This window comes from Podarcis liolepis, assembly GCF_965112155.1.
Source record: "Podarcis liolepis genome assembly, chromosome: 9".
Taxonomy (NCBI): Eukaryota; Metazoa; Chordata; class Lepidosauria; order Squamata; family Lacertidae; genus Podarcis; species Podarcis liolepis.
Window position 1 is genome coordinate 59767360 of NC_139564.1, and position 11791 is coordinate 59779150.

An 11791-nucleotide genomic window follows, 5' to 3' on the forward strand; every position below is an offset into this window, starting at 1 on the left:
TCTCTCCAGAACTGTCTTACCATGCAAGAGTCCACAGTGCCAGATTCATAGCCTGCACATAACATCCTGGCGGTAATGGTTTTCATGTCGAAGTACGACTGGCACTGTTCTAAGGAAATAATACGAACTTCTCCTTCCTGAAGTTTGAAAGGCACTAAATGGGGTAGGGGGGAACAACTTTAGTCAAACCATATACAGCTATGCAAAAATACCATCAAATCCACACTGTTTTGTTGCATAAAGTGAAGAGATTATTAACAGTCTGTTTATTGAGCATTCAAGCTGGCTTGGTTGCACCAAGCTTAAACAAAGATCAGACTATGTCCAGTCTTTATTTAGCATTCTTTCTTATTTACATGACAATGATCCTGATGCTCATTGCTTGTTGGGTGTTTCTATGTCTTGCCATAAAACATTCATTCACTCCACATTTTTCAATACATTTCTGTTGTCACTTTCCTAACTGCAAAAAGTTTGTTGAGTATCATCATCATGATTTTGTCATGCAAGGGTGATCCAGGACTGCCCCTTAAAGCTCTTTCTTGATAGCTTGCTACAAAATCAATTTCTTATTCTCTGGGCAGATTCAAAACAATCTCCTCTTTGGCTGCACAGCCTCTGGCAAAATTATGAAATTATGATCTCAGATTAATAGTTTTGCCAGGGTCTATGAACCTGCTTTGTGGGGAACTGATGTTACTTTGGAACTAATATGATCTGTACATGTGCCTGCTGGCTGACCACCTGCTCAAAATTTGAAAACAAAACATATTTTGTTCCCGAGCACAATTTAAAGTGTTGGTGGTGACCTTTAAAGCACTAAACAGCTCGGCCAAGTATACCTGAAGGAGCGTCTCCACCCCCATCGTTCAGCCCGGACACTGAGGTCCAGCACCGAGGGCCTTCTGGCGGTTCCCTCACTGCGAGAAGTGAGGTTACAGGGAACCAGGCAGAGGGCCTTCTTGGTAGTGGCGCCCGCCCTGTGGAAGGCCCTCCCATCAGATGTCAAGGAAATAAACAACTGTCCGACTTTTAGAAGACATCTGAAGGCAGCCCTGTTTAGGGAAGTTTTTAATGTTTAAAGTTTTATTCTGTTTTTAATATTCTGTTGAAAGCCGCCCAGAGTGGCTGGGAAAACCCAGCCATATGGGCAGGGTAGAAATAGTAAATTATTATTATTATTATTCTAGTACAAAACTTTGAAAAGTTTCCTATGAAAGTTAGAGGCTACACAACCACCTGCCATAGATTTTTCAGGTACCATTTCCCAGCACTATGTCTTGCTCTCATTACTTAAATCTCTATTTAGATTTTAATCTACTGTCTTCAATATATACTTGTTTATGCTCTTTCCTTTTCCAGTGGGTCACCTCTCACTGCTTTAAAACATGATAGCGGCAGTATGGGCTGCCACCACGCGTCACTTACACAAAGCTGAACAGGACTAGTTCAGAAAACTTTGCAATCCCAAGAGCAGGATCCCTTGGGGTGTCACAGACTCTCAACTCTCACAAAACTACACAGTATGGAAGGTACATCCCCTACATTCCCTATAATGTCACGTAAGATGACAAGATGCACATTTCAGATTATGCACAATATGGAAGATAAGCCCTAGCATCACTTTTCAGATCGCAGGCTGCTTTCACTAGTACCTCTGAAATATAGTGCCAACCCAAGTGACTGCAAGTCCTGGCTAATGACTGCAAGCCGTCACAGATTCCCATTAGCACTGTAGATGTTGCTACCAACCCTCAAAGTTCCTGGACATTCTGAGAACACTACTTTCCTCGGCAGTATACTTCCCACCTCCAGGAAGCCTCATACACACACATTTTATGCAAAGGCCTAGGGTTCTTATTGCAGCTAAACAGTAATGAAAATGCAGGCACACATACAATTCTCTCCCTTCTTTGTATTCCAGTCCCTATTCAGTTCAGTGTAAAGTGAGAACAAGCTGTGGACTTTGGGTTTATATTGTGCATTCTAATATTCCATAATACACAGCAAAGATTCGTCATTAGTGTTGAAACAGTAAAATTTCCACTAAGATAACTAACAGAAGTCAATGGAAGATAAACAGATTTGTGTTTAAATATGGAAAACATTAGTCTTACTTTTGTTGCCCATGTGTCCCCAACCGGTGATGTAGCAATAGGTATCTGGCTCAACTAGCCGCTCCCTGCTGGGTAGACAGATTGGCCGTACATAGCTTGTCTCATTGATGTCTTCATTGAGTTCCACAATGCTTATATCATAATCCACAACAGCACGGTTATAACGGGGGTGCAGAATAATAGTCTTCACCATGCGGGTCTGCATGAAGACTGAAGGATGATCCAAGTTGTTGATGCCAAACACCACTTTCCACACAGCAGGGCTTTCTCTCCTTGTGAAGAGGAAAGAAATAATATATGCCGTTAGTTCTGAATTTATCTCTTTCCAAAGAAGCAACTTCAAATGCTGACATTCTTGGAATAAGCAGATTTCTTAGATCTACTTCAATCAGGGTCCAGGCCTAGTTATGGCATTAAAACTGCCTTGTGCACTATGTGGACTAATCTATGATGTGAGAATTACTATGGGAGTGTTGATTCTTCTAGACATTTTGGCAGGCTTTCAATAGTGTTGATCATAGTACAGCATAACTGTATAACCCTTGCCCATGTTCCACTTGAGGACATAATCTTTCCTTCTAGAATGTTTCCAGATCCTTAACTCTGAGTCACAGTGCACTATGAGGAGATTACACTGCACAATAATATATAGGGGGAATAGTATTGAGACAACAGACCAGAGAACAAAAGAATGCACTATTCTGTAAAACAATGAAGAAGAAATACTGATTATTATGCAGATTGCTACAGAATGAAGAAGGACTAAATGAAACAGTATTCAAATCAAACCAGCAACTCAGTTATAATGTGAGATTAGAATGTACCAAATATGGATAAAAGGGAGATAGAGAGAAATGTCAGGCAAGCAAGCGGAGCCTAATTGGTATAATGAAGGGAAATAAGTGTGTGCAACAGCGTGGCTAAACTTAGAAATGGGAGACAAGAGAAAGAGCACAAGTGGAAAAGGAAAGAACTATGAACAGATACAGAAATTGCTCTATTATAGATTCTGTAACTTCTCTCTCCTCTCTTTTTTTAAAAAAGCATTTACACAGCAGATGCCACACGAGTTGAATAAATCATTGGTATCTACAGAGTTTGAGATGCAGGCAATACTGAGACAAACATATTAATGGACTGCTTGTCCATCCGCAAACAGAACTACTGTTTCAAATGCCTTTAAAGTGTTTGATTTTGACACAAAGGCTATTAATAACATGGCATGCAGAGGCTGGAAAGTCAAATCATAAAGATATTTCTCTCCTCAGAGATTTGTTCCATTTTTCAATCCCCTGAGCCCAAACAAGGAAAGACTTTTCAATTTTAAATGCATATCCTTGGGCTAATAAAAAGTCATATTGTGAAAGTGTTATCTAATAATAGCAAACTAACCATGCATTTAAAAAATCTCAGACATCATATTATGAGTGCTGCGTTTCAAAGTGATGTTTATAAATGATAGTCAGCATGTGATGTTTCTGAGTGTGAGGGGCAATCATAACTGTACTGGATTTATAATTCAGGAATTAAGAGGGGGATAGTAAATCTCCCTCTTCCTACAGTTTGGGCTACTGTACAAGCTAGAAGACATATTTGCTGCTCCTCCCACTTTTTGACGTTAGTTCCACTCACCACACTCACATACCAGCCCTGGAAAGTTACCCATGCTTCTAAATGCAAGCTGGGATTAGTCACCGGAGAAAAGCAGTTTTCAATAAGATCAGTATAACATTTGTATTACCTCTTCCAGCCCACAGGGTTTAATCCATGTGCCCGATGAACATTGTGCAACACCAGTTTAGGAATGATATATGTGCCTCTAACAAAGCATTCAAGGGACGCGGGTGGCGCTGGGGTCTAAACCACAGAGCCTAGGACTTTCCGATCAGAAGGTCGGCAATTCGAATCCCTGCGACAGGGTGAGCTCCCGTTGCTCGGTCCCTGCTCCTGCCAACCTAGCCATTCGAAAGCACATCAAAGTGCAAGTAGATAAATAAGTACCGCTCCGGCGGGAAGGTAAATGGCGTTTCCGTGCGCTGCTCTGGTTCGCCAGAAGCAGCTTAGTCATGCTGGCCACATGACCCGGAAGCTGTACGCCGGCTCCCTCGGCCAGTAAAGTGAGATGAGCACCGCAACCCCAGAGTCGGTCACAACTAGACCTAATGGTCAGGGGTCCCCTTTACCTTTTACCTAACATTTGTATTACCTCTTCCAGCCCAAAGGATCCATGGGCTTGCTGAATATTGTGCAACACCAGTTTAGGAATGATTTATGTGCCTCTAACAAAGCATTCTCAGCACCACTCACCCTTCAAAGCAGTGTGCCACAGTCAAGACCCATTTCTTTGCAATGAGGACACAGCCACATATATGCCCACTTGGCTCACTCTGCAGGGAGCACTGCCAAGGCCATCGTCCTGGGCGACTGGTCCTGCCACCAAGGATCCTCTTGCTCATGCGAGCTGCAGGGCGACGGCCACAGTCTGTTAAGAAACATATGAAGCATTTTGCTGCTAAGGACCAGAATATTCAGTCGGCCACAATATGCTGAAGAGCCCATCTGAGGAACAAGGACTCCTCAGCAGTAAAATGAAGACTTATGAATAAGCTACTCCTCATGAGTAGACCAAATCTGCATGCAGACGGCTTGCAGCTGTGTTCTATATAGGGAGCACCCAGTTCAGCTGCAAGCACAGTGTGCCGGAACAACATATTTTCATCAGTTCCCTGATTTGCGTTTCCCTGCCACCTAGGTGCTCACTAGAATACACACACATCATGCTTAGACATCAGACTGTTTCTGGACCTTGTTTCTTGTACTTCCCAGGTATTTGGATTCTGGACCATGGACGTAGCCAAAAGAGGTGGGGGGCAGCTTCCCCCCCAATCATTTAAATCAATAAAAATACTGAGGTTCTGCCCCCCTAACACAAATCCTGGCACACCCATGTGTACCACCTGAAATACAGTGAAATAATTTGGTAGTGTGGTGTCATCTTCAGAATTGGTCACTTTAGTGCTCACCCTTAACGCTAGATCATTTATCTCTGTAAACACCATATACTTTGCTCCCTTTTGGGGGGGGGGACTATCTCAATTAAGCCCCAAGGTCTGCAAACTCCCAAAGTATGTCAATTGACAAATATTATGTGTCTTTTGTCAAACTATTTATGAAGCCAAAATTACTCCACCCATGCACAACAAGGTCTCAGTAGACTTGGGGTAACTTCAGTTTTCAGAAACACAAAAAACATTAAGGAAGGAACCCCCAACACACAATAATGAGAACCAAGTGTGCTCAGCGACACAGAATTCTGCCTGAGGGGGTGAAACTGAAAACTTAGAAGGAGGCAGAATGGAAAAGAATAGTGGAAGAAGATATTTAGAAACAGAGGGAGTCATCACATTGTCAGGGTAGGTCATTTTTTGGTTCACAATGAAATGCTGATTTTAGATGTCCCAAGGGATGGAAGTGAGAGGTGTCCGTAAATATCAACAGCAAATTAATCAAGGATATTAACCAACAGGGAGTGGGAACAGAATGAAGCATCTAAGAAGCAGGTATGGCTGAAGAAGAGGAGCACTCTACCTTGCAGCATTTTGTTGAAGGTCCCACTAGTCAATGGCTATTAGTAATGACGGTCATATGGGACACATGGGCACTAAGTCACTGAATGCAAGTTTCTAGGGAGTCACAGCAGAGCTTCCTCATGGGTTGTATCCAACCAAGTCATAGTCTGAGCAGACCCACTGAAATCAGTAGGCTTGACCAACTTAAGCCTACTGATTTCAATGGGTCCATTGGATATACCCTGTTCCCTTTAAACCCTAATTGTGGGCTTCTTGGGAGGAATCTGTTTCCCACTGCGTTAAGCCAGATATTGGTCTAGGTGGATCATTCAAGGAAATTCCTAGACTCTTAAGCAGCCATGTGTATTCTTAGAAATCAGTGGGACATGTTGGTGATTTCCAAGTTACCTACCCAATTTCCTTCTTCATAGTTAGATATGTTATGTAGCTTACCTTCTTTGGTGCAGAGAAGGGAAACCATACTCCTGCTTCTGCATGGCAACCTACAGACAGAGATACAAAACTTTTGTGAAGAACAGGGTTTTTACAAGTTTCTGGTTTGAAAAAAATTACCGTTTTTAAAGCATAATTTCATTTTCACTCTATCTACAATAGAAGCACAGCTATTTCTCACCCTTTCACCAAAAGGGCCTGCAATGTGGATATATTTTTTGTCTCCCAGTCAGAGTGTAGATTTAGCCATTTCTCATATGGTGGCTGCTCATACTCTGGGACGATTTCTGTCACAGGTGGCCCCCTGAAATAAACACACATTGAAGGTAGCTTAGTACATTTGTTGATATTAGAATCTGAAACTTTTGAATGGAAAGAAAGAGGATGCCTCAGTTGCAGAGGAAATGTATTCCATGTGCACTCCAAGGAAAACCCTTATTGTTGCTAAAGCTGAAACCTCATCATTACCATGTGCTCACTGCTTAGTATATAGGGTATTTGGACACCAGAGCCATTACCACCAGATGCTTTCAGCATAGGCAGGCAGAGGCTATATGTAAAGTGCTTTTAAACATTATCCTCCCTGTACACAGGGTTGGCACAAGTAAGGGTTTTTCTGTGGCCTTCAAATGGGATAAGTAATTTCTAAGACAGCTCTCAAACAGGCAATTGAATTATATCCTACTTCTGCATATGCTTCAGGGAGAGATTTTTCCAAAGTTGGACCAGATAACATTTTATTATATTATTACAGAGAATATGTCTGACTTCCAGAAGAAGAAATGAGACTTGGAAATGGAAATTGCAAGAGTTCTCTCTAGTGGCTCAAAGCATAGCTCATTTTTCTTTACATCTGTCTAATGCATTACTGTTTTGTTATAATGTTAATGACTGCATTCAGTGTTTGTGGTCTCCGTGGATTTCTTCTTCCTGGCCATTCTTCCCTTACCCATTATGTGTCTGTCAATCTAATTCCCACTGCTTTTCTAATAAGATATTATCAGGCGTATTCATAGAGAGCAATGCTTCCCCCCCTTAAGCTGATCAAGGGAACTATTCAGATAGAAGAATATCTCAGATTGTATTGAAATCCAGAATCTCTTTTTAAAAAGGCTCAGAAGCAAATAATCAGATCTGGCAAGTCAGCAAGTCCAGTTTCTGCATGCCTTTGGGTTTTGGGTAACTAAATTTTCCTTCTGTATTCAAAGCTCTCTATTACAAGGCTATTCATGCAAACACCTAAGCCCTAAGGGATGCTATTGATTCATCAGGTACTAACATTTCACTAAATTATTCATTCTCCCTTTGTGCTCCCCCAAATCAGTTAATTCACACCTGGAAGGGGCAATGAGATCCAGTCTTTAAAAAAAAATCCTTAAAAGATTTCTCTTAATATATTTTGTCAGGCAGATGTCAAAGTTGAATTTTCAATAGAGCATAATAAAATCATGCTAAATAATTTCCACACCACTCCAGAACACGGAATCATTTTGTTGATAAAAGAAGTTGTGGGCCCAGGTGCAATGGAGCTGTGGTAGGGAGGACAGGTAATAAATCAATACCAGGAGGCATGTGTCAGATTTAAGTTGGCCACTACTTTATTGATTACAGATGCAAAGGTTTGGTGAAGGCATTGGACATGGATCCAACGATCCACCAGCTAGCAGATGAATTGGAGTTAACCAAATTTAGGGGTCTGCCTATGACGTGAACCGCATCCATAAAACCCATTTGATAGCTAGTACAGGCACCGTGGCCCTTCAGCCTCTGAACTGGGTGTCTGGAAAAAAGTGCCTCCCTCTAAGATCCCTCAGGGAGATTTCCCCGTTGAGCAGGGTAGGTGGGCCCACCTCCCGGCTGCCTCTCTTGCTTCAGCCAAAGCCTGTTATGCCACTCAAGTTGGCTAGCTCCGACAACTCACCACCAAACTTACTCCACCTGCAACCAATCCAACAAGCCATTGCCGATTGCAAATTAAGTGCTCATCATCTGGTTTGAACAGGGTCCCATCATTATGTATGATTTCAGGGTGTGGAACCAGCCTTCTGTCACGGGCCTACACTATCCACCACATCACTCTGTCCCCTTTCCTTTGCTCTCTATTTACTCAGGTGGGCCTGAGGCCTCACTCATCAGCTTGGACCAGATGATTGTCATGGTGGGGTATTTGGAATGTAAAATGTTTATGGCCAGGATAGCGATTAAGGAAGCTGCTCCCAGTGAAAGGGGGGGAAATAGGACCTATGCCTAGCCTACATTCAACTATGCCAGGTTCTTGGCTAGGATTAAGAAAGACCTATTAGTGCCACTTTTCACACTGCAGTTTTAGCTGTACAAAATACAGAAAACAGGAATACAACAAATGTGTGTTTGCAAACTTTGTATCCAATATATGCACTCATTTAGGAGCTCTGGTTGGCAACCTGCTGATAGCGGTTTTGGTGGCAAATGTGGGTTTGCATTGACATAATGCACCATCCCGCCACTGGCTGCCCTTATACACCACAGCCACTGCTTCACCAGCATCCCACTGCCAACCGCCCTTACCTGAAAGACTGCTTCCTCCAATATGTACCTACTCAGACCTTAAAATCCTCTTTGGAGGCCCTGTTCCACATGGCCACACTGAATGAAATGAGGTGGGTAATCATCAGGGAGAAAACTCTTTCAGTAATAGAACTCTACTGAGACCTTTTAAATAAGTTTTGCAGTCTGGGCCTCTCCGTTTTTAAATATGTGGTATTATATTGTGGGTGACAGTAGTGTCTGCTGTATTTCTTTAGTTTTTTATGGTTTTACAGTGGTACCTCTGGTTATGTACTTAATTCATTCCAGAGGTCCGCTCTTAACCTGAAACCATTCTTACCCTGAGGTACCTCCGGAACGAATTAAGTACTTAACCCGAGGTACCACTGTATCGTTGTTGTTGTTGATATTATTCACACTGTGACACTGCAATTTTAATTAAACTTAATTAATGAATCAATTAGTAAAGGCCAATTTTTATTGGTGCATTTAAGACTTAGAGGAACACTTGTATATTTTTACAAGGCCATCTTAGCCCTGATATGTAAGTGAAATAGGCTATGAAAAAGCAAATGTTATTAAATACTGCTTTTTGTTTATTTAATTGTAAGTGATCTTCCATATTGAGTTTTGGGTGATTATTTAAACATAACCAATCAAATAATTCAATGGTTAGAAGAGAGATGATTAATGAACTAAAAAACATCTACTCAACAATATGTAGAACCTGATAATATATTTTTAAGAATGTTACAACTAGCCATGTACTTGTTTGTATCTATTAAATCTATATATCCTTCCCTTCCTTCCCACAGAGCTCAGAGTAGCATTTAATTTATGCATTTAACAGGTCCAGGGAGTCTGCTTCTGTGAAGAGTGCACCCTGGAATAGGAAACTCAGGCAGCAGCACAAACTACAACTTCAATGAACAGCGATTTCTGTTTTCACGCTTATCACCAACATCACTTCCCATGATGAGAAAAGCTTCAGGGTTATGACGGAAAGGCTAATTGTCTGGGTGGATTTGCGACACTCCACTAAAGCAATGAGAAAGGAAGCATGAGTAATTCACACTTCCTCTGTCAGCTATTGCACAATCCAAAGAGCTGGAGATGCATATGCATCCCATGAGGAGATGCCGAATCACTGGTGGTTCCTTTCCAACTAGTTGAGTACAATATCTGAAACCATCCTCTATACCTGCTGAACAGGCAACTGAAAATGGATTAGAATTGCCCTGTAAAGGGCTGATTCACACATACCTACTGATGTATTGAAAACCATCATTGTAGACCCTCCAAGTGTCCCTATTTTCCAGAGACATCCCTGATTTAGAGAAGCTGTCCTGGTTTCTGATTTGATCCTAGAATGCCCCACTTTTCCTTAGGATGTCCCTATTTTCACTGGAGAATGTTGGAGGGTATGGAATTATCCAACCCCCGAGCCATCTGAAGGCAATCTTGTATAGGGAAGTGGTTTTTTAAAATGTTTAATGTTTTATTCTGGGGTTTTTTATGTTAGAAGCTGCCCAGAGTGGCTGAGGCAACCAAGTAAGATGTGTGGGGTATAAATAGTAAAATTATCATTTTGGAATAGGACTTCCCTATTTTCATTGGAGAAATGTTGAAGGATATGTCCTTGGCTGGCTTGCATGTATGAACTGAGTAATCACAGATCATATGTTGTGGCAAAACAATCACAACCCCTCAAATTCAGTGCTTTTCCATGGATTCTGTTCACACATTCAGGTATGAATAATCAAGCCCTCGTTCACACATGTATGTACATCACTTGATTTTTCTACATTTGATAACTGGTTGTTGAATGTTTCTCAACTCCATTGAAAAATACAGCATTTGAGGACATTTGAAGTTCTAGCTGTACTGTTAGATCTGAGATGGCCCATGCAAATGAATGGACATGTGTGAACCAACCCCAAATATTGAATAATCAAGTGATGAGAAATCAAGGAAAGTAAATGTAATCTGTTTTGACACAGTCTTCATAACTACAGTCAACACTGACTGCAAAATAGGTTGTTTTAGATGCTTGATTGCATAAACAAACAAACACTCTTTTTCGCCCTATAAATTTCAATTTTTAGGTCAAAATTAATGACACAAGACTTGATCTATATCTGTAGCAAGCAATTTTTTCCAAACAGTGCTCCTCCTCAGCTGATATAATAATAAATTTACTTCTGCAGAAAATGCTTTGGGAAAGGAACTGGAGAATCATGAAAAATACTTCTTAAAATCCTCCAGGTTCCTTAAGGGGCACCACTACACTCTGCAGCTGATCAAAATCTATTTCTCAGTTTCAGCTAGATTTATTTTAGAATGATTTAAAACAGGTACTAAGCTTTTACCAAGCACACTGCAGAATAATGAACAAAAGTGATATTTTGGCAAGGCTTGTATGTCAGAGCAGCCAAATAGAAATAATCTGAGCAGAACTGGTGGAAGGAACAAGATTCAGGTCCTTCCTTTGGATGTTATTGACTTCATGGCTTATTTATCATACATTTCTCTGACATATTAAATAATTAGTTCTGCAAGAGCGATCTAGCATATTGCACATGGTGAACTGTTTATTGCCTGCAGTTAGCGTGGTATAGTTTGTTTTCTTTTACTCTTCATTTCTGAAGTTTGGAATTAGGGGAACTTAAAAAGTTTGTACTCCATCCAAAGTCATTACAAGCTGAACCTAACCTCCAATGAAGTTCTGGCCTTCTAGTAATGAGTTCACAAACATCAACAGAAGCCCCCTCCCCAGCTGTTTCTTTCCCTTCCCACCCCAAACAGGCCTGGCAGTGACAAGGACAATGTAAAGCCCTGCAGGAGGCCTTTCTTGAAGAACTCCATTTCCCCCTTGCACCAGAAACGGCAACATCTCAGCCAGGTGCCAGGGGACTCTGGAAATCTATGTTTCTTAGGGTCCATGTTCATAATGCGATAAACCGCTACAGAGGAGAAGGGTCCCATTGGGATTACTGTGGTTGTCATGAGTAAGTTTGACCAGTAAGACATGAAATATGGGAATGCTGGTATATATAGTCTAGGATAATATGACAAATTGGTTTTGGGAGAAAGGGGTGTGTCAAAGAGAAATGTTATGTAGTGTAA

General features: G+C 41.3%; 1 protein-coding gene across 7 annotated transcripts in view; it reads right to left on the reverse strand.

The window, feature by feature from the left end:
- The window catches only part of CORIN (corin, serine peptidase), a 103647-nt gene that overhangs the window by 5073 nt on the left and 86783 nt on the right, over positions 1-11791 (reverse strand). For 6 of the 7 annotated variants that reach the window (XM_083459810.1, XM_083459809.1, XM_083459813.1 and 3 more), the window contains exons 17-21: positions 6321-6443; positions 6140-6189; positions 4425-4599; positions 2118-2389; positions 21-154 (exon numbers count right to left, since the gene is read on the reverse strand). In XM_083459810.1, coding sequence (XP_083315936.1) covers positions 21-154; positions 2118-2389; positions 4425-4599; positions 6140-6189; positions 6321-6443 — 754 coding nt within the window. Of the gene's footprint in view, positions 1-20; positions 155-2117; positions 2390-4417; positions 4600-6139; positions 6190-6320; positions 6444-11791 lie in introns of all 7 variants that reach the window. The other variant, XR_014515798.1, reaches the window with a different exon arrangement.